At 36.2% G+C, this 23,862-nt stretch overlaps 1 protein-coding gene across 4 annotated transcripts; it reads left to right on the top strand.

Moving 5' to 3' along the window:
- Nucleotides 1-7,932: 7,932 nt before the first annotated feature.
- Nucleotides 7,933-23,722, top strand: LOC129887694 (DNA repair protein XRCC2 homolog). Of its 4 annotated transcripts, none has more exons than XM_055962876.1 (12): nt 7,933-8,164; nt 9,604-9,751; nt 12,234-12,391; nt 17,564-17,634; nt 19,097-19,159; nt 20,210-20,347; nt 20,803-20,905; nt 22,534-22,570; nt 22,651-22,736; nt 22,835-22,993; nt 23,091-23,176; nt 23,250-23,722. In XM_055962876.1, the coding sequence occupies exons 1-10, from the start codon at nt 7,982-7,984 to the stop codon at nt 22,856-22,858; spliced, it is 1,011 nt and encodes a 336-aa protein (XP_055818851.1). In that variant the 5' UTR covers nt 7,933-7,981; the 3' UTR covers nt 22,859-22,993; nt 23,091-23,176; nt 23,250-23,722. The 4 variants fall into 4 exon arrangements, with proteins under 4 accessions (XP_055818851.1, XP_055818852.1, XP_055818850.1 ...); XM_055962877.1 differs by having other exon boundaries at nt 23,087-23,176; nt 23,258-23,722; XM_055962875.1 differs by having other exon boundaries at nt 23,087-23,176.
- The last annotated feature ends 140 nt before the right edge of the window (nt 23,723-23,862 follow it).

Here is a 23,862-nt window from a genome sequence, read left to right as displayed (position 1 = left end):
GTATTCGTAGATATACTCGGATGGCTACCGTTCTTGATTTTCAAAATTTATATTGTTATGTCTTGACTCATGTGTATGATTCCAGCCATCCTAGTTGGTATAACTCATGTTGTGGTATAATTCATATTTTAGTATAATCCATAATTGATGTGATTCATAATGACTATTGTCTTGGTTTTCAAATGATGGACTATTTTGCTTATTCTATTAAGTCTCCGATAATGATCAAATTTCGCAAGGTTGATAATGATACCTTATTCGTGCATATTGTTATGGTATTATTCACCGAGTCCTACGATAGGCCGGGTATGTTATCATGTATGGATTCCACTACATTATTCACCGAGTCCCTTCCTAGAGGGCCGGGTACGTGATATGATAATATGATATTATGATGATATGACGATATGATTATGGCACCGAGTCCCATAATGGGCCGGGTACGGTATCAGTGTACACTACTCTATTCACCGAGTCCCTTGCTAGAGGGCCGGGTATGGTATATATATACATATGACGATATATTGATATAATTGTGATACCGAGTCCCATAACGGGCTAGGTACGATATATGATGATATGCATGTCTTCATTTTATAAGACACAGGTACAGTGATTTATTGATTATGATACTTGACTCCTGAATCTTTATTTCAGATGTGATCTCCTTTACGGTATTTTATGCTTTATATACTCAGTACATAGTTCGTACTGACCCCCTTTTGTTCGGGGGGCTGCATTTCATGCCTGCAGGTACAAATACTCATTTTGGAGAGCCGCCAACTTAGGATTCTACTCAACGAGTTTGAAGTGCTCCATTGTCTCGGAGCCCAAACTTTGGGTACTAATCCTTATAATGTATATATTTGTGTATTTAGGGGTACGACGGGGCCCTGTCCCGTCATATGCTATTGTTAATTCTCTTAGAGGTCTGTAGACATATGAGTGGGTTGTATATAGATGTTGTTCGGTGTACTAGTATGACTTATGTTTTTGGACGTTTACATTCAGAATGGAAGCCTTGTCGGCTTACATATTATGTTATCTTATTTTTGACAATTAAGACTCCCCAAGAAATAGGTGATTTTAGTATATATATAAGTAACAGTTTGAGACAACGTGCTACCCATATAAATCCTTTATCATGCTTAATTGCCGATTGACTATAGATAATATGTGTGTATACGAGGGTCCAATTTGGACACTAGTCACGGGGCTAGGTCGTGACATAAAGCCTTATTCTTGGCTGGACCATAAACATGTGCTTTATAAATCGGAGATTTATCAGTAAACTGAATACAAATCTTACCATCAAGATTTTGAGTGATATGAGAATATTCACTATTTGTCAAATTATTTGTAACCTAACTTGGGGATATAACCGAATTCAAAGTCCATGTAGTTGAGAAATTAATTTCTTTCCATTTAATGGGTCTCCTTGTGGTGACTTTAGATTTTGTAAAATTAGTTTCGACTAATATAGTCTAATTAGATGTGTCATATAATTTACATCTAGGATTTAGAGTAGATAATAGTTTGAAATAAATTCTATAACATAAATACATTAGTTCAAAATCTGGAACATAATTATAACCATATGTTTTAATATTTAATGTTGAGGCATCAAGAATATTGACATCAGACAAAGATAATTGAATATTAGGTTGTGTATTGAAGTAAATTGGACCATAATTCAATTGAACCCATCAACAGTTGTCTAAATTTTAAATTTTCAGCATCTCTTAAAGCAATTAGAAAGGTTTCATGTAACCCTTTAAGAGTTAAAGGTTTTAAAACAATATGTACCATGCCTATATGCATATAATTAAATTTAGATCTATAAGATTCAATATCTCGTTTATTTAATAAACAGATAGTTTGCTCATCAGAATTGAGAGCTAATGATTATTCAGTTGTTTTTATTAATTGTTTGGTTGAAAACTTATCAAATCATCCATAATCATATATGGTTTTAATATCAATTTTAGGAATAGTCCATTTGTTTAATAAATCAAGATTTTGAAGTACATCTACCTCTTCTAATCTGGTACTTTTAATACTAGTTTCTCTAAGATCCATAGGTAATAAGAAAACATATCTATGCTAAATGCTTCAGATCTATTATATATATTATCATGAAAGTTCCTAGGCTCTCATATCATCGCAACCAGGATCTACACTGCTGACGGTAGTCTGCGCGGTCATCCAGATCTTGTTTGAAATTATATCCTTAAGCTTGCAATTAGCAAGGATAAAATTAAAATATGAAAGATTTTTATTTAATTTATGACTGTATGGAACCTTTTACCTGAGCAAGGGGTCTATCAGATATTCCAATACATACCACTATTAATCCAACAACTAGCAGTTCTAACAATGAGAAATACTGCCCCTTTTTCTTCTCTGTTTAACGGGGGGTTACACCACCACTGCTTTCTAGGCTGAATTAATAAAGTAGTGCCGGAATCGACTGTACTAATGTAAGTATATTATTATAATAGATAACATATTCTAGGTATATTAAATATACATTGTAAGTATATATATTATAATATAAGTCTATATACATATACTAATAGATAATATATTGTGAATATATTAGATATAGAATGTAAGTATATATATATAATATATAATTAAGTATATCACATTATTAGATTGTATATTGTGAGTATACAAATTGTTATAATTACTTCTAAATTAAATAGATAACAATACACTATATTGATGATTGACTCAAATTTTCGAATATATAAACGCCGCAAAAAAATCAAGCCCAACGGGCCTAATCTGACCCGGCCCACTAGGCTCAAACACTATACCTTTAATGAATCATGGGCCGGGCTATTTAAGATTTTGGTAATGTTGGATTCACTCTGACCTGGCCCAATAAAGATATAGTCTGGCCCGGCCCGGCCCAAAAATCGATGGGCACAACAATTAGTGGACCAATCTGACCCGCTCCGCCCCACTTAACATGTATAGCACAAGTATTAAACTCATCAAATTTCAATCCTAAATTCCCTTCTAACTAATGCATACTAGCTAGTCATAGTAAAAATGCAAGAAACAAATGCATGCAACAAAAATAATGTGATCAGGTTCTTCTCAAATCACATGCATAACGAGAACTTGGTGAAGGAATTTTCAATTGTTTTGTTATATAATCCTACACCCAACGATCCTACCACGGACCATAAAATAATTCTAGCTCACTATAACAAATATAATTTTTAATCCACAATAAATATGCACATTAATAAACAATGCTAAAGTCTTTACTGACATTAGTTAATTATCATTAGATTTAATGTCGATATAGACTTTAGCGATATTTACAAAGAGTGTTAAAACATAATTATCACTAGTAGTTGCCTCTAAAAAAATATATTTAATTGCAATCAAGTTATTATCACTAAAGATCTGTAATGACTAGAACATCCAAACAGTTTAAAATTACTATAAAAGATAAAGTTTTTGATTCAAATGGATTCTTCTAGCACAATTCATACAAAAGAAGAATCAAGAAAGCCAATCATCTCAAGTTTAATATATTTGACACCACAAATTTTATAGATAAGTTTTTTGATTGATCAAATGGATCCTTCTAGCACAATTCATATACAACTTTAAATAACACAAACCATCTTCTCACTATTTTGCATGAGATAAGCAAAAATATAACTATCACGCACTACTATAACATAACATTGTGCAGCAACTCCAAAAATAGTTACACAAAAACTTTACACTAATGGCTTCTTTACTAATTTCATCTTCATTTCTTGGTCATATGATCACACCCACTATCTCCACTAAACATACAAAAAGTGATAGGAAAAGAGTGCTAAAAGTGAATGCCTTAAGTAAAGATGAAAAAATTGTGACAAAAAAAGAGGAAAAAAAGAGAAATGGATCAAGGAGGGAATTGGCTTTTGCCTTGATGGCAATAGTAACAGCAAGTTCATTTGCAAGTGTTGTCATAGCAGAGGAACCAAAGGCAGGGACACTTGAGGCAAAGAAGAAGTATGCACCTATTTGTGTCACAATGCCAACTGCTAGAATATGTCACAAGTGAATATATACGCGGATTCAGAATTTAAATTTAAGAGTTTAACTTTTAAGATTTTTCGTGAATTTGTTGTAATGTTAAAATTATAAGTTCAAATCTAATATAGTCCGTCTCGAAAGGTTACAGTCGCCCCTAGTGAAAGCAATGTAAAAATTTTATGTATAAGTTTCCTGTGTAAATTTAAATAAAAAAAGAATTTTCAATCCCAAAATACTTGTTATGTTAATATTTATGGTGTATCTTTTTTACTTTTATTGATATGAAAAAAATTATAATTTCTTGTATATTTTGTATAATTTTTTAATATTTAACTTTCAATTTTAAAATAGTATTTAATTTAATTCTAAAATTAGTTAATAAACTCTTGAAAAGTAAAACGTGAAAAATATTTTGAATCGGGAGAGTAATTAGATATTCTCCCATTTGAGTGATAGGCATCCCACATCTAGACTTCACTATTCAAATAAATTTCCTCATTCTTCCCATATTATTTGTCTTTTTTTTTTTTACCAATACTTTTTAAGAAGTAATAAATAAGACCAGCAACACAACATCACACACATGGATCCACACTCAACAACCATAAAAAAGGAAGCTTAAGTTCCAATTTTGTTTTCTATTGGGTGTCTCATTGTCCAGGTATCATGCAACTTTGAGCCATGTGGTGGTGTTGCAGCAGCTGAGCAACAGCACATGGAGCAACTACAGTACATCAACAGCAGGTGGAGGCTCATTCAACTCTAGGAGTTACCTTCTTGTTGGTTTTAATTTTGCAGGAACAATGTTTAAGGACCAACAACCCACCATAGACCTGCATCAACTCAACAACATCAATATCAATTGCAAAAGCTCCATTACATCAGCAGAAGTGAAGGCCACTAATCATCATCAGCAGCAACCTAACATCAACAACAGAAGTCAGAGGAAACCACCAACACTCAACAAATACATCATGCAACACCAAAAGAACTCCAAATTGGGCAAGATTATAGCAAATACACCTCCTGTAGAGCCCAAGAAGTTTCAACTCAAATGGATAAATAGAGACGTTAGTCGAGCGACCTTGAAAAAGTTGGCCGACTTAAGTCTCATAATGGAGCAAGTCTCAATTTGGAACTTCCAACTTGTGGAAAAGGCCTCCAAAAGTTGCAGGACAACAGAAAATACAGTAATTGCAAAGCCCAAGAAGTTTCAACTCCAACGAACAATCAAAGACGTTAGTCGAGCGACCTTGAAAAAGTTAGCCGATTTAAGGTTTGTGCATGTTTGTTTTTGGTCTTGCAGGCTTGGTTCTATGCATTTGCAGATAGCTGGAGATACACTAAAACATGGAACACTTGGAAACATGTTCACAAGCCACAACACACAACAACTCCAACAACATGCAGCATACAAGGAGAAACTACATGCCCACAATGGACATTCAGAACTACAGCACAGTTTTAGCTGTGCAGAAGTCCTGGAGGTACTTTTCCTCTGGTTGTTTTACTTGTGCAGGTACAATACACAATTGAAATCTCCAAGAACAAGGTCTACAGCAGGGCATGCTAGGACCTCTCTTCAGCCTCCCATTCAAGCCAACTTCTTCCCTGCAACATCTGTAACTAAGCTACAGCAGGGAATGAAGTGCAGGGTGAGTTGCACCATGTGGACCTGTCCAAAGGCCTCCAAACTTTGCAGGATGGCAGAAAATAATATAGGGATAAGCCCCAAGAAGTTTCAGCACAAACGGACAATTGGAGACGTTAGGCGAGCGACCTTGAAAAAGTCAGCTGCCTTAGGCCTAAAGAGGGTGCCTTTTTTCCAACTGGTGCAAAAAATCACCAAATCTTGCAGAACTAAAGAAAGGGCTGTTTGTGCATATCTCAAGAAGTTTCAACTCAATCGGATAATTGGAGACGTTAGTCGAGCGACGTTGAAAATCCTAACAGACTCCAAAGCACTCCTGGAGGTCCTTTCCTTATTGCTAGCTGGTGCAAGTTCTTTCTTGCCTTTGGTTGTTTGTTGTATTGTTGTAGGTTGCTGGATTGATTCATCAACATGCACTAACAACAACTACATAGAAGACACCACAGATACAACCATCAACTCCAAGACCCCTGTCTGTCTGGTTGGCTTTTTGTTTTTCTGTTATGTTCTTTGTGCAGGTACAACAACTGATGGGAAACCTTGGCAGAGGAAAAGCATCAACAGAGAGACAACAACCTTCCAAGATAGGACCTCACCAACACAGCATCCCTACACCCATACATATTCCATCCCTGCAACACCTGCAACAGATCCAATGCTTCCCAAAACTCTTGAACCTCCTTGCTCCTTTAATTATTATGTGCAGGCACATAAGATACCCTCAAAGGAGCTGCTCAATCCTTCCTTGGAGACAACAAGAAGATGCCTACAGGTTTGCAACAACCCCCACAACTATCACACTTGTTTGTCTCTTTGTTTGCTTGTTTGTGCAGGTAAACAAAGTCACAGACAAAGGGACATAACAGCCACAATTGCAAGGGCCTCACCTACTACCACCAACTCTCCATGCATACATGTTGTATACCTTCAACACCTGCAGCAGCCTACTTTCATCCAAGTATTTTGGAACTCCTTGACTGTTTTCATTGATGAGAAGACAAGAAGATGGAGCACCAACAGACACAATGCTGAGTATACAACCTCCACCTGGAACTCTTGGCTTGCTTACTTGCTGATGTGCAGGCATATAAAACAGCAACAATGGACCCTTCCAAAGTGCAAGACACCTTCAGACATACATTTAAGCCAGGGATTCACCCTTGGAAATCTTTCTTGGTTTAATTGTGGATGTGCAGGTACATCCCTGATCAGTCGACAACACTGGAACCACCCAACCAGCTGGTCAAGTCAGGCCTGCACCACATACAAAATGCATGTTACGCATACTCTGTCCCTCAGCTTCCTTAACTACAACCCCAAGAAAGCTGGCTGCTATGGCTCCATTTATTTCCTATCATTTCACCCCCCTTAAGCTGCTATTGTTGTTGCTGCATAACTCCTTGGACCTACTTGGTACGAGATGACTAAAAAGGGCAAAGATGAAAAGAATTTCCCCAACCCATGCGAGATAGAAGGTTCGTATACTTGTTCTTCTCAATGTAGCTATGCCTGAGTCGTAGCATAATTGAATAGGACTAGTGTAGGTTACTTTCTTGTATTCTCATGGAAGGGGAGAGTCTCCCTCATTTATGCTTTCTTAGTCGATTTGTATTGGGAGGAGTCCTCTCATAGGTTTACTGCTTTCTAGTTATAGTTAGCCCTTTTTGTATCGGGGATGAGTTAGCCGACCTTAGTAGGTTAGCCGACTTATGTACCAACATAGGATCGGAGGTAAGGTTTTATGTCCCCCTCCTTGTATTTTTCTGTTTTATTTTTATGTTAAGGCTTGGGGTTGATGCTCAACCCCTGACTGTGCACGAGAGGTGGGAGCCTCGTGTAGGGTCTGTTTCCAAAAATAAAAAATAAAAAAATAAATAAGAACGTATTCTTACTAATGCGTCCTATCTATCAATACTAAGATCAATAAATGGATTAACTTTTCTTTTTGGGACTTTACAAAATTTCTATTTTCAAAAAAAAAATCACTTCAAGGGAAAAATTAAAAAAAATAAAAGTTATTTTATTTTTAATTTTATAAATTGACAAATAATTAGAAATAAATACCTTTTTAGTAATGTAGACACGTAATAATATGAAATCAAGGGAGTATTTTTTTAATCATAATTTTAATACGTTTTAAAATTAAATAAACGGAATAAAAAGTTGAAATAATTAAAAATGATCTCTTAATAAATTAAATTAAACAAAATGTAAATTAATTATTTCTGGTTCACTGTCTTCCTTTTCGTTTCGGCTAAGAGCAACTGAGGAAGAGTAAAAATGGCGTCGGCAAGAGAATGGATTGAAGGAGACGAAACGGCGAAGCAGTTTCTCACTAGGGTTTTTTCAAAGCGACCTTTTCTACCATTGCCTCCACCTCTTCATCGCATTCCTCTTCGTCCCGGCAATGTTGTCGAAATCGTCGGTCCTTCTCCTTCTTCAAAAACTCGCATTCTTATGCAGGCAAGTAACACTTATTACTTCTACTTCATTTCTTTTCAGCTACATTTTATAGATTCGAATCCATAATTTTGAATCAGTGTTTTACACCTTGTTTGGATAGTTTGTTACCCGTGTATTATTAGTTTAAATATAATGTTTGTTTTGATTGTTACTTAAATTTTATTATATCATATCATTTGAATCCATCATCTATTTTGTGTAACATCCATTTGGTGTGATTGGTTCGTTACCTATATATTCTCTTTCTCATTTTGTCTTTACAATACAACACAATACAATATATCATGAAACAATATTGTAACAACCATCCAAACAAAATGTTAATGTGCATATCAAGAGAGTTAATGATCAAAAATACACCTAATGTATTCAATTTTTTGAGTTTCATACCTTAGCTATCATGTGTGCGAATTTTCTATCTAAACTATTGCTAAATATTTATTAAAACACAACTCTAACTAGCAGGTGTGTGAGTTTCATACCTGAAATACTGTCATTGTTTAGGTAAGCAAAATGAACAATTGATAGTTGAGGTGTTTTTGATAAATAATTGGTAATAGTTCAATTAAGAAATTCGCACACATGATAGTTTAGGTACAACTCAAAAAGTTGAGATATTTTAGGTGTGTTTTTGACCATTGTCAAAGGCTTCGTGGACTCCCACATTTTATAGTGTTACCAGTAATAATCAATTACCTGACAAGTTATGGTCGGATGTTTCAGAAGTAAATGAATTCTATGTGACCATTTTGCGCCATAAGGGTTTATTTCATCTTCTTAATTAGTAAAATATCGGTCTATTTCAGCACCCAAGGGTGTGACACAGTGGTCAATAAGGTGGGCTGAGAACCATGAGGTTTAGGTTCAAATTCATTTTTTCCTATCTATCTTAGCCTTGATGGGAAAAATGTATTTTTCCTTAGTGGGAGGTGAAAGGTATCCCGTGGAATTAGTCGAGGTGCGCGAAAGTTGACCCAGACACCACGGTTATCAAAACATAATAATATGGGTCTATTTCATACCAATACTAACTGGGAATTTGGACACTTTTCTGTTAAAACTGGATTATTATTTTTTTGAAGTTGAAGTTGAGAAAAGTTTCTTCAAATACACATTAGCATACCACTGTTTCAATTTTCAGTTAGAGCCCCCCAAAATGACAAGACCAAATTGAGTGCAAATAATGAAATAATACTTCATGGACAAATGGGGAAGTGTTCTATCTTGCAAATAAGGAGGTCTCGAAAACTCACACTTATTCATACTCTCGATGGACATACAAGTCCCTAACTTAATTAAAAAGAGTCCTGGTAATATTAAAAATGTAACTGTAGATTTTTTTTAAAAAGACAAAAGCATTAATCCCATCTAGATGGTATCACATATATTATGTCTTTCAAATAATAAGCTTAATGTGATTCTTTTTGGTTCCATGCTAGGCTGCTATTAATTGTATTTTGCCTAAGGAGTGGAAGGGTGTAAATTATGGAGGCTTGGAGCGATTAGTTATGTTTGTTGACCTGGATTGTCGTTTTGATGTGTTAAGCCTTTCACAATCACTGAAGCAGCGGATCATTCGAGCAAATGGTAGATATTTATTCTTGAGCTTATTTATTTTGTATTTTAGAATTTCATGTTGTTTAGAATTGGGATGCTCTAATTTTATAGTTTAGTCAATTGCTGGAAATGTATGGCTAAGTTATGTTTTCTTGGATCCATATTGTTGATATGGTAATATGGTTTCAAAACTCTCTCTTTTTTTACTTATAAAAAAACTTTCTTTTTGTTTTTCTTGTTTCAATTAATCAAAATATTTATTGATATTTCACCAAATTGGTTGTTGTCTTTACATAATGTATTAAAAACACACATTAAGCCTCCCAAAAATGTTGCCAATCATCTACGCATACAAAGTAGACAAAAAGTCAACTCTTGTAACAATGAACCCTCAACCATTTCAATTTTTTTTTTGTGAATGATCTCTCATCATCCATTTTTTAAAGAACTTTGTGTAGTCCCTTGTACTGCTTATTTGCCTAGGTTTCTAATGACATAAACTGCTATAATAGTAATAGCCATAACAATAGTGCAATAACGTATCTGTTTTAGAATCAATTTCGAAATAGCACTTAAAACATACCATGTTTATGTGTTGAGTCGATCAACCCAATACTTGTTTTGAATTGATGAGCCAGTTGGGTGTTAATAAAAGTCAGTTAAACATTCTGTTTTTAAATTGAGAGTTAACTTAATTTTGTCAGGTTTGGCTGAGTTAACATGAGTTTTTAATAGTGATTGCACATTATGTTTTTTTGGTTTTGCAATATTGTTGATATGCTTTGTAACTTTGTGTAGTCTATCGTAATGTTGCATTTTTACACAAGGGTGTTCTGATAAGTGGAGGAGATAAATCAAGGTTGTGTCTAAGCTCTCTAACACAAAAGAACTGAACTCGTGGGTGCTGTGAATTAATTTGTTTTAACTGAATATTGGGTTTAATGAATTAGGTAATTATTTGAAAATGTCGTTCTTGATGCAACTAGTACCATCGCAAACACTAGCCACCCTAGGCAAGACAACACTACACTACCTACTACCCTTCTACCCTAATACATGTCCTCCACACCCTTCTATCTAGGGTCATATCCTCGGTAACCTGAAGGTGCGTCATATCATGTCTTATCACCGCTTATCACCACTCCCCATTACTTCTTCAGCCTACCTCTATCTCTCCTCGTACCCTCTATAACCAACCTCTCGCACCTTCTCACTGGTGCATCTATGCTTCTCCTCTTCACATGTTCAAACCATCTTAGTCTCACTTTCCTCATCTTGTCCACCACGGTGGCCACACCCACCTTATCCCGGATATCCTCATTTCTAATCTTTCGCTCCTAGTATGACCACACATCCACCTTTACATCCTCATCTCCGCCACATGCATTTTCTAGACATGGGATTTCTTGACTGGCTAACATTCAGTCCCATACAACAATGTCGGTCTAACAACCACTTTATAGAACTTACCTTTGAGTTTCGGTGGTATCTTTTTATCACACAAGACTCCAGAGGTCGGCCTCCACTTAGTCCATGCCACACCAATATGGTGCGTGATATTATCGTTGATGTCTCCACTCTCCTGGATTATAGATCCAAGATACTTGAATCTATCTCTTGGGTATATTCTGTGTGTCAAGCCTCATTTCCACATCTACCTTATGCATTGTATCATTAAATTTGCACTCCACATAATCTGTCTTAGTCCTGTTCAACCTGAACCCTTTAGTCTCCAAAGTCTGTCTCTATACCTCTAACTTAGCATTCACTCCATTGCACGTCTCATCAATCAGTACTATGTCATCTGCAATAACATACACCACGGCATTGAACACTTGTATCCATATAGTTTGACATCATATTGGTGCACATTAGTGACATTTCATTAACTTTACAACTGAAAAAAAAAAGATAAATGAAACACACAGGTATCACTGAAAATTTGGTAAGAGTTGAGAGCTATGCTCCCTTGATTGTAGAGGTTGGCGTTTCACTAATAACCAATATATCTTTTTTGAGATTTTCAAATGAGAAACTAAAAAATAGAAAATACTGTTGTCCAGGGGTTAAAATTATAAAGGTTCCAAATTATGACGTCCACTGAATTTCCACTAGCCCTCGGGGATTTCTTGGTTATCAAAAGAAAAAATTCCAAATTCTGATAGTCTGTATTGCAAATTATAAAGTGTAATTCAAGTGACAAACTCGAGGCTTAGCGGGGATAGGTGCAAATGAAGCAGAATAGCTTCCTGACAGTACAAGGTGGAGGAAGAATGGTCATATACCGTGTGTAGCCTTCTCCCAGCACTTCTAAAAAGAGGCTACGTCTATGCCTCGAACCATGACTTACTGTCTCCAAAGGAATAACTTTTCCCCATTTCGCCAAGACTCGTCCTTGCACAAATGAAGAATACACACAGATGTTCATACCAGTAGAAAAACTAGTAATTAAATATTTTTATGGCCACTTACATTTGATGCAAGTATTACTTGGTTTATTTTGTCTAATCAGGCAATGGTGTAGGCCACAAGCTAAATAAGGTGGATGATTCTCCAAGTGGATCAAAGGATGCACACACAGAATATGACAAAGAATTGCTTGCTGTCAGCATGAGAAGGTTCTTGTACATCCGATGTTATGATAGTTTTGAATTTCTTGCTACTCTTAAGGTGAGTTAGAATGAGTACTAAGGTTTTAACTTTTAACTTCCACATTTTATCTATTTTTTGCTTCTGTGCTTTCCTACCTATCTTTTCTCTCTTAAGTCATCTTTCCTATCAATATACCTATAGCTTTTGTCCCTTCAACCTAGTTAATGCTTTGTTAGATTATGTTTTTTAATATTATTGTTAGAACCAACATCTAGACCATTTCTGCAATCCCTTTGAAGGTGATTATGTAAATAAAGTGAGTGAATGTTTGATAGAGGTTGAGATGGTTCTAAGTTGACATTGTCTTGTTAAATATATTGGTGTAAAACTTAGAAACTTGTACCCCTTTCCATTTATCGTACATTTGTGAACTATTTTTGTTTGAGGATGATAAATGTCATTACCTTAGATGAATATATATGAAATATCCTGAAGATAGGGGTTGGGGGTTGGAATGTTAACAATTGCACATATCAAGGAAGCTTGGCAATGTTGAGCTCCATGGTTAAGAATATGAGATGTAGTCTGGTTATATGATTTTGACAATCCTCCTACTGCTTTAATTTTCGGAGCTGCATAAGGACAGGTCAACAGAAATCTTGAGTTCTAGTCTCACCACCATCCCTTATAAAAAGACGTTGACGTGCTTGACTCGCCTTAAAGAATAGGGCGTTTAAAGATATGATTAGGTAAAAAGAAGTGTATCCTTTCAACATTTTAAACTTTTAGACAAGCTAGTCACATAATTCGACATAATCCAACACTTTTCGCTTGATTTTTTTTTGTGAGATTGGTAACTGTTTCTATTTCTGTAAATCAGTACATCGGTTGTACTGAAAACCATATTTATATAATGAATTCTAAAGGCACTGACCTATCCCTATAATGTGTCTAAAACATCAATGATAGAGATAGTGTCATTAGAGTAAATCTGACTACACCAAAAACACAAAGTTAGAATACAATTTAGTTTTACTTGTTGCATATTACTCTCCCTATTCTCAAAAACTCTAAGATTTCTCTCTTTCCAAATAGTCCACCAAATAGTAGCAAGAATGAACCTCCAATCGCTTCTGTTCTTTGCTTGTGATCCTGCTTCTTCCCAACTGTATAAGGCCTCTGAAATTCTACCAGGCATGGCCCATGAGATGTTTTTGAGCCTTAGGAATAGACTCCACAATTGGCCAGTGACCTTACACCGGATGAACATGTGATTGACTATCTCTGCCGTTTCCCCACAAAAAACATCTAGAACATAATGGAATCCCCCTCTTCATCAAATTCTTCTGTGTCAACACAATTTCCTTAGCCAGTAACCACACAAAGCAGGCCACTTTGTGTGGGATCTTGGCCTTCCAGATGTGTTTCCAGGGCCATTTAGGTGCCGGCATAATTGGGTGGTTCAACTTCCTATATGCTGCACTTACTTTAAAAGTTCCTTTACAGTTCCCCAACCACTGCAATATGTCCTTTCCTGTCTTCAAGCCATTAAATTGTTCAATGATGCTGAAGAATTCCGCAACTCTTGGAATTTCCCAATCATTGAGGTACCTTCTAAATACAAAATTCCACCCATGAGGGGTCCATAGTTCAGCTATTGTAGTGCTGCTGAAAAACCATATTGTGTATATCTGGGAAGAGTGTCTCCAGATTTCCTGCCTCATGCCAGTCCTCCTTCCAGAATCTAGTGTTAGTGCCATCTACCACTTTAATCTTGGTGTTTGGTTTGAATTCAGTCTAGAGTGTTCTGATAGATTTCCACAAACTAACACCGTAGGGAGTGGTAACTTCCTTTGTCATCCAATTGTCACTCTCCTCATATTTTGCTTTTATGACTGTGCCTCATAAATTCTGATTATCATTGGAGTACCTCCAAAGCCACTTTATTCTCAAAACTTTGCTTTGATTCTTCTGGTTCTTTATCCCCGAACCCCCAACTCTCTTATCATTAATCACTTTTTCCCATTTGACTAAGTGATACCCTTTCCTTTCCTTGTTGCCTTGCCACAAAAACTTTCTCCTGATGCTGTCCAACCTATTAATGACTCCTAGTGGGACAGGAAATAAAGACATCATATATGTTGGAAGAGCATCAAGCACAGAGTTGATCAGAGTCAGTCTTCCTCCAAGTGAGAAGTACTGAGACTTCCACCTTGCTAGTTTCATCTCACACTTTTCAATCACCCCATTCCAAATTTCCAAGGAGTTGGATTTGCCCCCTAAAGGCATGTCCAAATAAGTAGTTGGAAGAGCACCTACTTCACCCCCAAGAATTAACTTCAGATTTCCCATATCTGTCACTTCATTAGCTGGATACAAGAAGCTTTTCCTCCAGTTAACATGAAGTCCAGACATTCCTTCAAACAAGACCAGAATCAGTCTCATAATTTTGAGGTTGTTCTCTTCAGCATCATAGACTATCCGAGTATCATCTGCATATTGTAGATGAGTTATCTCTAGGCTTTTAGCTACTTCAAAACCTCTTAACCATCCTTCTCTGATTGCATTCTTAATCATATTGTTGAGTCCCTCCATGACTCATAGGAAAAGGAAAGGTGATAAGGGATCACCTTGGCTTAAGCCCCTTTGTGCACTAAAAAACCCTGTTGGAGAGCCATTTACAAGCACTGAGAAGCTCACTGAAGATATGCAATGTTTAATCCATTGCCTCCATTTGAGGCCAAAACCCATCTTCTCTAGCATACCCATAAGAAAATCCCAGTTGACATGGTGATATGCTTTCTCAATATCTAATTTGCATAGAATGCCTGATTTTTTCACACTTAACCTGCAATCTATAGCTTCATTAGCTATGAGAACAGCATCCATGGTTTTCCTCCCCTTAATAAAAGCTAGCTGTTGTGAGTCAACAAGCTTGGATATCACTCTTTTTAGCCTTTCAGTGAGCACTTTCGAGAGGATTTTATACATGCTGCCTATCAAACTGATAGGTCTAAAGTCCCTTAATTCTTTTGCACCTTTCTTCTTTGGAATCAGGACTAAAAAACTTCTTTTAAACCTCCCTTGGTTGTAGAAATGCTGAAAATTCTTCATGATGTCACCCTTGACCACTTCCCAACATTTGATGTAGAACCCCATTGTAAAGCCATCTGGTCTTGGTGCTTTATCCACTGCACATTGCTTTAAACTTCTCAGAACCTCCTCCTCATCAAAATTTCTTTCTAGGTCCTCCATTTCCTCCCCTGTTAGCCTTGGACAATTTATGAAATTGTTGCCAGGTCTCCATTTACCATCTTCTGAGTAGAGTTTCTGGTAGAACTCCACTGTTTCCCCTTGGATCCTTTCTGGTACTTGGACTATATTCCCCTGAACAAGCAGTTGATCTATGTTGTTATATCTCTTGTGTGCATTAGCCATTTTGTGGAAGAACTTGGTATTCTTGTCCCCTTCCTTTAGCCAAAGAGATCTTGACCTTTGTCTCCAGTATATCTCTTCATTTTTATTAAATCCTCCAGGTTCAAAAGTAAAGTTGCCTTTTCCATTGCTTCATCTTCTGTTAAAACTCTATCAGTGGCAATATTTTCCATAGTCACCAGCTTTTCCAGAACATTCTTCCTTTGTCGGCCAAGACTTCCTTGCTCACTTCTATTCCATTCCTTCAATTTATATTTCAAAGCTTTTAATTTAGATTCCAAGACGTAGTCTGGCCTCCCAGTATAATCAAATGAGTTCCACCACATCCTAACTCTATCTGTGAACCCATCAGTCCTTAACCACCAATTCTCAAATTTGAAATAGCTTTTGTTCTTCTTCCAGGAACCACCTTGAAGAGCAATTGGGGAATGATCTGACATTATTCGTTGCATAGCATACTGTTTCAGGTTGCTAAAAGCATCATCCCATTCTTGAGAAACCAGGATCCTGTCAATTCTTGAAGCTATCTGATGGTTATCCCCTTTAAACCAAGTGAATTTCGCATTTCCCAATTGGAGATCAATTAGATTCAAATCCTCAATCAGATAGGAAAACTCTCTCATCCCTATTGTTCTCCTAGTACAATTTTTTTTTTCGAAAGCATATCTAGCCACATTGAATTCTCCACATATTGCCCATGGACCTTCAATTAATCCTCCGATAGAGCCGATTTCTGCCCATACTATTCTTTCTACATAGCAATTTGGTGCATAAACTCCTGTAATGTGGCAGGAGAAGTCCTGCAGTTGTGATTCAAATTTACAGGTGAGAGTATATGTCCCTGTCTCTAGTACCTCCCCCTTCCATATTCTACTATCCGATAACATCATTATCCCTCCTCTTGTCCCACTCGCCTCCAAACATGCCATTTTGGCCCATCTACCCCCCCCCCCCCCAAATCTGCTTTACCAACCCAATGATTTCCCCCTGTAATTCGGTTTCTTGTAAACAAATGATGTCAGTTTTCCAGTCCCCCATAATGTTCTTGATAACCCTCCTCTTATCTCTATTATTTAAACCCCTTACATTCCATGATACTAGTTTGAATTGCATCATGAAATGGTTAGGAAATTTCTCCCCTTTTCTCTGCCCCCACCACTCTTGAATTTCACATCAAATGCTACTAAACTTTTCAATTCTTTAGAACGTTTGAACCTTGTCTTCTTACAGACCCCTGCAGCATCCTGATGTCTGGCTTGTCTGGCACTATCCACCTGTAATAGAAGTTCCAAAGCTTCTTGTTCATGGACTTGGAAGTCGGCACCAAGTAATTTCCCCAATCTGATCAGATTTTGTTTTACCCAAAAAGACATTTCTCTCTCTTTTTCTGTAATTAAATGTTGTTGTGTGCGCAAAGGCTCAGCCTCTTCAACCTCCCATTCTTCATTGGAGGTCACTAATCTTTGCTCTAGTGTATTGCATGGAACTTCGTCCGCTCCCCTGTCCATCTCGTCCCTAATCAGTATTTGCGACTTTGGATCCTCTGTGGTTTGCAAGACAGCATCTATCAAAACATCGCTCGAACTGATTATTGACATCTCCTTCTCATTACTGTGTTTTGTTCTATGCTGCGTACATAACTGGCTTTCGCTTGAATTTATGCTGTTAATTTATTCTTATTTATCATTTTGTGTATTTCTACATGTGTTCTTTTGATTGGCTTAGTTTGTGAGATAATTTCTTTATCTTTGAATATAAATAATTCAATTTATATACAAGTATGTTGCCTATTCTTTCAATCTCGTTTTGTTGTAGACGATGCATTTCCAACTTCAAAAGGAAAAAGAGGCACATGGCAGTGGTGTTTATATGCTTATGATTGACAGGTTTCTTCTAATGATCTCTTCTTGATGTTGACTTTGGTATTTTAGTTCATACAAATAATAAAGTGACACTTGAAGTTTTAACAGTAGTATCATTTGCAGTGGGGGTCTTACATTGACCTCTCTAGCAAGTGCATACCATTGATGTCAAAGCATTTGTGTGAACATGTTCAAGAATGGGTGAAGCTGATCTAATTCCCCGTAATAAAATGAAGAATACATAAACAGTTATGGCAAAGTAGTGAAGGTATCTAAACAATGATAACATCCATTGTTGGGCTTAAAAGAGCAAAGTTTATCCTTGTTTATGCATGAAACATTTTCAGATCTACCTACATAATAGAAGTATTCTTAGGATAAGTATATGGATAGATAAATCAAACCATTCCTGATAGTTTATTATTTTTGACTTTTGATAACCAGTGGATGAATCTTGACTTATCTTTACTTTTAGGCAGTTTGCCGATTTCTTCAAGTGGCCATGTTAAAACAGCCAAACCTATGGTACTACCAGTATGATAGTCTTCTCTAAAGTGACCTTTTTCTTTATCAGGGGAATTTCCAATGACACCACTAATTTATCTAAATGTGCCTTGTTATGGGAAAAAGTTTGTGTTATCTTCCATTTTTATCATTAGTTCCTTGTCTGATTCTTTAGCAGGCTCTGTGGGGTGGGGACTATAATCTTTTCCTGTTTCCACTTGGATTATTTTACGGGCTAGATTTTTCATGTAGGTTGCAAGGACTACTGAAACTGAATTATCCATTTGGTTGTTCTCTGTTATTCACCAGATCATTGTTCAGGCATTAGGATTGTACTTCATAATTGACTACCCATTTAGGGGTCGTTTGGTAGGGTGTATAAGAATAGTGTTGAATATGGTGCATTAGTAATGCTGACATTAGTGATGCTTGTATTAGTTATGCTTGCATTAGTTATTCTGAGATTATTTCTTATGCAGTGTTTGGTTTGGTGTATTAAAAATAACATGCATTGTATAATTTCTATAAAAAAAAAATATTTGTCTACAAAAACATCCTCCACAAATATGGTGGAAAGGATGTGGAAAAGGTTTTGAGAGACATTTATGTTTTTAATCATGCTAATGCATGCATTAAAACCCTTTGCCTTACTAATACCATGGATTTCAATGTATTAGTTATACATACCTTAATGCGAAACAGAGTATATAACTAATGCAGCATTAGTTATACATAGGTTGAAAAAGTGTACCAAATAAGGTATTAGTAATACACAAAGCTAATACGTGCACTATTTTTCTAATGCACTCTATCAAACGACCCCTTAGCGATTATATGTTAGGTCAACAGATCTGTATTCAGACATTCCATATATGTTCCTCTTCTGTTTGCTTCCTTTGGTTTTTTCCTTTTTTCTTTTGATACTCCTTCATGGTGTAACTAAGTTCTGTAGTTTATTAAGATATGTTACTTGTATGACCAGTATTGGAGCTTTTTATTGGATGGATCGCGCTTCCCCATCTATTCCACCAGGGAGCAATAACAGGTTAGAGTCCACAATAATATCTTACATTTAAAGAGAGAAAATGAGTGAAAGATGCAGTTCAAAATGAACACCAAACAGAGGGAGTTATGGAGAACCCCGAAAGTTGGTTTGTCTCCAAATACTTCCTGTAAGCACCTTACTTTGTAGCATTTTTGTGGTGTTAGAAAGCCTGCAGTTTCTGCTACCTATTTATTAGTTGGAAAATGACTGTTGGCGGTCAAACATTGTAAGTAGGTGATTAGAAATGCAATTGTTTTGCTTAAGATATTTGCATTCTACTCTCTATGGATCTTTTTTTTTCCTTGGATGCACTGGGAAAGTACTCTTTGATTCATCTTAACAGATGGTCATGCTAAAATGCTGCACGTGTATACTAAATTCACATGTAAGATAAATAGTTCTTGGAAGCCTGCCTCAGCTCTTGGAGAGTGCTTAAAAGTTTTGAAATATAGACTTCTCAGTTTGAGAGTGGTACTTCTTAAGAGCATTTTTTTTTCTGCAGGCATGAGCACATAAATGTAGTCTTTTAGAGGTGTAACTCTATTCCTATAATGAAGGTTGCAGTTCAATAGTCTTTTTCTTTGTTTTGTTGTGTAGCCCCACCATTTTGAATAAACCCCAGTTGTTCGGTTGTCATTTATTTTTCTTCTTTCTACTGAAGGTTGGGATGGTTCAGGTTGTGGTTTTGGTAACCTCACATGTCGTCAAATCAAGTGCAAACTTCTAGTACTATATGAATGGTTATGAGTTTCCTTCTGTTTGCTTCATCTGTTCATGTTTTTCACCTAGCACTCCCTATGTTAACACTTGGTTTGGCTCTTTGGAGAGAAAAGAAATGGTAAGGAGATGATAGCAAGAGGAATTGTATCTCACTTATTTCTTTACCCGTCTTATGAAATAATGGGAAGTAGAGAGAGAAACTCATTTGTGTGCTTCTCATGTATACGTATGCAGTATGTTTCTTTGCTTTCTGTATAGGTTGCACCATTCTGTTTTGCTTCTTATTCTCAACTTGAATGTTGTAGCATTTCATATTTGTCTTATTACCAGGAGAAGTCTCTCTTTGCAAAGTGTGTCAGACATTGCTGTTCAAGAGATCCAGAAGATTCTTGTGGTGCATCCGATGCTTGTTCTAACTACAAAAGCAGCAAGTTTACAGGATAAATTTACATCTCGCGAAGTTATTAGGTTGGATTCAGTACATTTCTTTTTTCCAAAATAAATTTCGTATTGCACATTACTAAAATCTGGTTACAAATGACCAGATAAATATGATAATTATCCTGTGTAGAGAATGTGGTGGAAAAATTAAAGCCCAATATATGCTGTCTGTCTGTAAATGTGCCCTGGTTTAATTCCATATTCTGGGCTCATTGTTTTGGACAGTTTGTATGCTGATTGACTGATTTTTCAACTAAAAAAATAACGTAACATGTACGGTGACTTTATATGTTTGATCATCAATAGTGGTTTACGAGCTTGTCCCCCCTTGAAATTATCAATTTGGGATCATTTTGTATACCATATTTATGGAACTGTTTAGTTATTCCAAAGATCATTTATTGATGACTTTAAGCCTACTAAATCGTACAAATAGTTCTCTTTTCACATTCATCGTTTCTAATTTGCAACCACTCAAACAGGAGTACAGGGCAGTTGTCTGTTGAGAGTAACTTTGACTCAAGGACCATAAGGAGTAGTACTAATGCTCAACTGTATCGGGAGTATATGCCTTCAATATGGCAGGTAAGCAATGATATATATGAAAATCTTGTGTATAGCCAGCGTATTCTTCTTTGTTTTTTTTATTTGGTGTTCTTTTTCTTTTTTAGTTAAAGAGAGCAAGTATCCATCGTGTTTCATACAACAAACCTAAGAATGCAAGTGTTCAAATGTTGTAGTTAAATTTTAGTACAGCCACTTCACTTTATAGCAGAGGATTCTCTTGCATCTGTTTTTGCCATATCAGAGAAGGAAATTCTAGAGAGATATCTTTTCATAGCTAAAAATCATTTGTTGGGCATCTTATTCAACTTAAGCATTATACTAAACTATTTCTTTTTAAGTATAGTGATTTGTTAATGGAGAGGAATTGAGAAAAGTGGAGGACAAACCATCATGATTGAAGTGTTGGAAGGGAATGTGGACCTAAAATCAATTTAGCAAAATATAGATCATAATGGAAGTAAAAAATTCATATGGGCGATATATATTAGATTCAATATTTGCTAGGAACCATTTTATTTTTGTTTAACAAAAAACAATTTTGCAAGTCAATAGAAACAGAAGAGAACTCAAAGAGGGCCAAGTTTTTGAATTTTGGGATGGAATGGGACCAAAGTGGATAGTAAGGATTCATATAGCAGACCCATGGCGCCGCCCCCCTTCTTAGAATTAGAACCCATTGAGGGGGGCCTCAGCCCGGGAAGGGGAGAGTGTAGACGTCAGGGCCTATTTTTTTTCACTTTTCCCCTTGATAACGCTTGAGAAGAATTGGATCTTGGGTCTAATTCAACCCCAAAAGCTAACTCAAGAGGTGAGGATTGCCCAAGCCATATTAAAGAGACCATCCATCCTTTAAAGGGACGATGTGGGACTTTTCACACACACGTCATGCCCATATCAAAAGAAATGTTAAAACATGGTATGTCGCGCCCTTCCTGGACCCTGCGCATAGCAGGAGCTTTAGTGCACCGGACTGCCCTTTTTTATATGCTGATTCAGGAGCAGCAAATTTAGTTTGACAATTCATGTATTGTGGCTTTTTGGATGAAGTTGGACATTGAGACTTTTTATGCTGGCAAAGTTTTTGTTTATGAAATGCTTTTACAAAAAAAAGGTGGAAGAACACGTGTATTTCTCTTGCAGAAGAATGTCTGAGTACTTGGTGTATTTTTCATGTTATGTTTTGACCTTAAACATCAGGACTCATGAGCTTCTGAAATTAGTGCCCCATAAATCAATTTTACAGTATAGACTCTTATGACCTCCCCCTGTATGCCTTGCGGTTGCAGCCTTTGACAAGAATCCCAGGTTCATTTTTTATTTTTATTTTGAAGTTACAATTTTATTAACAACATCGGCATAGCGAGGCGCCTGTATACAAGAAGTATACCAAAAAGTAGAAAGCCTACAAAAAGATATGGTTTTCTACGAACGACACCCAATCATCTATATATAAATGAATAACGGAGATTTGACGGGAATTCCACATTTGTCTAACTGTTTTTCTTCAATTTGAACATTGGACTTTAAGGGGTTTAATAACCTTTATAATCTTTTCTGGTTGTTGCAGTCATTTGTTTCACACAATACTTTGAACATTGGGCTTTAAGGGGTTTATTAACCTTAATTATCTTTTCTGGTTGTTGCAGTCCTTTGTTTCACACAGAATACTTGTGCACCCTTCAGGTATGGTTCAAAATCATTTAGGCCAAGACCATTTTTTGCTCTTATCATGGATTAAAAATTGGCTTTCTCATATTCTGCAGATAGTAAATATCAAAAGCAGCCCATCTATTTGTCGGAATGGCTGTTGCCATCACTGAAGTTATCAGACAAATTCACAATCAATGATGTATGTGCAATCTAAGATTTGAGTTTTCAAAATGATGTTCTATCTGTATTCAAGAAGTCAATTCTCCTGCTTCACTGATGTTCTTGCCTCAAATGTAGGATGGCACATACCTCGTATCATGAAATTCACATGATTTTGAACTGGCCTTTCGACACACTGATTCATGATTGCTCCCATAACTCGAGGTCAAGCATTTAAATTGAAACCCAAGATGAAATTCCAAAATGTCACTTGCTCATCTGGCAGTAGTATCAACTGTAAGTTAATGTTTGTTCATGTCCCTCTCTCTATATATACTTGGTTTTGGTGTGGGTATATTTGATTCAATTGCTCTCTGTGGCATACTAAAGGAAGTGTGATGCAACATGGAAGCTTTCTACCTATTCAGATTCTGGATAGACAAAATTCCAGGCAGAAATATTGGGACTTTTCTCAATATGGTATGCATTTCATTAGATTTTAACATCTTCATTATTGTTCATATTTTAGAGTCATGTGAAAGGTCATTTGTAGGACTAAAGGTCTTTGCAAGTTCTAGCAACCTGAGAGATGATGACATCCATCTACTTTCCACCAGCCAATGTAAATGACAACCAAAGCAAGAAAGAAAAGATGTTAATAGTTCTCGCGTAACTTGATGACTCTTGAGATATTTTCTGAGTTTGTGACACAAATCTGGAGAAGAGGAAAAACCTGGACAGTGAAGCAGAAGATGGAGAAAGAAGTTAAAGCTGCATTTTTTCAAATTGGCAATCTTTCGTATTGCTGTTGTGATGTTTTGTATATAAGATAATAACTAGGCATGTCAAGAAACCTTGTTGGGGGAGTTGTTAGGATATATGCTGTGTTTTTAGATAAATTAATGAAACAACTCTGCACAAGAGCTGTTGAAAACTTCATTGGCTCGACGTACTGACCAAAATGGTCATTATTTGCATCAAGCAAATGAATGCAAGACATGCATGTAGAGACATGCATCTATCCTACGGCTAAAATGCTTTATTTTCTGTTAACATCAGGTGTAGGTAGCAGCAAATATCTCGAAGATAACACAAAATCATGGCTGATTTTCTATTTAAAGAGAGAAGTAGATTAGTTTAATCTTTTGAACTTTTCATACTCTTTA

This window comes from Solanum dulcamara, chromosome 4 (genome assembly GCF_947179165.1).
Source record: "Solanum dulcamara chromosome 4, daSolDulc1.2, whole genome shotgun sequence".
Classification (NCBI taxonomy): Eukaryota; Viridiplantae; Streptophyta; class Magnoliopsida; order Solanales; family Solanaceae; genus Solanum; species Solanum dulcamara.
The sequence above is the reverse complement of the archived record's forward strand: the minus strand, read 5'-3'. Positions and strand labels throughout refer to the sequence as shown.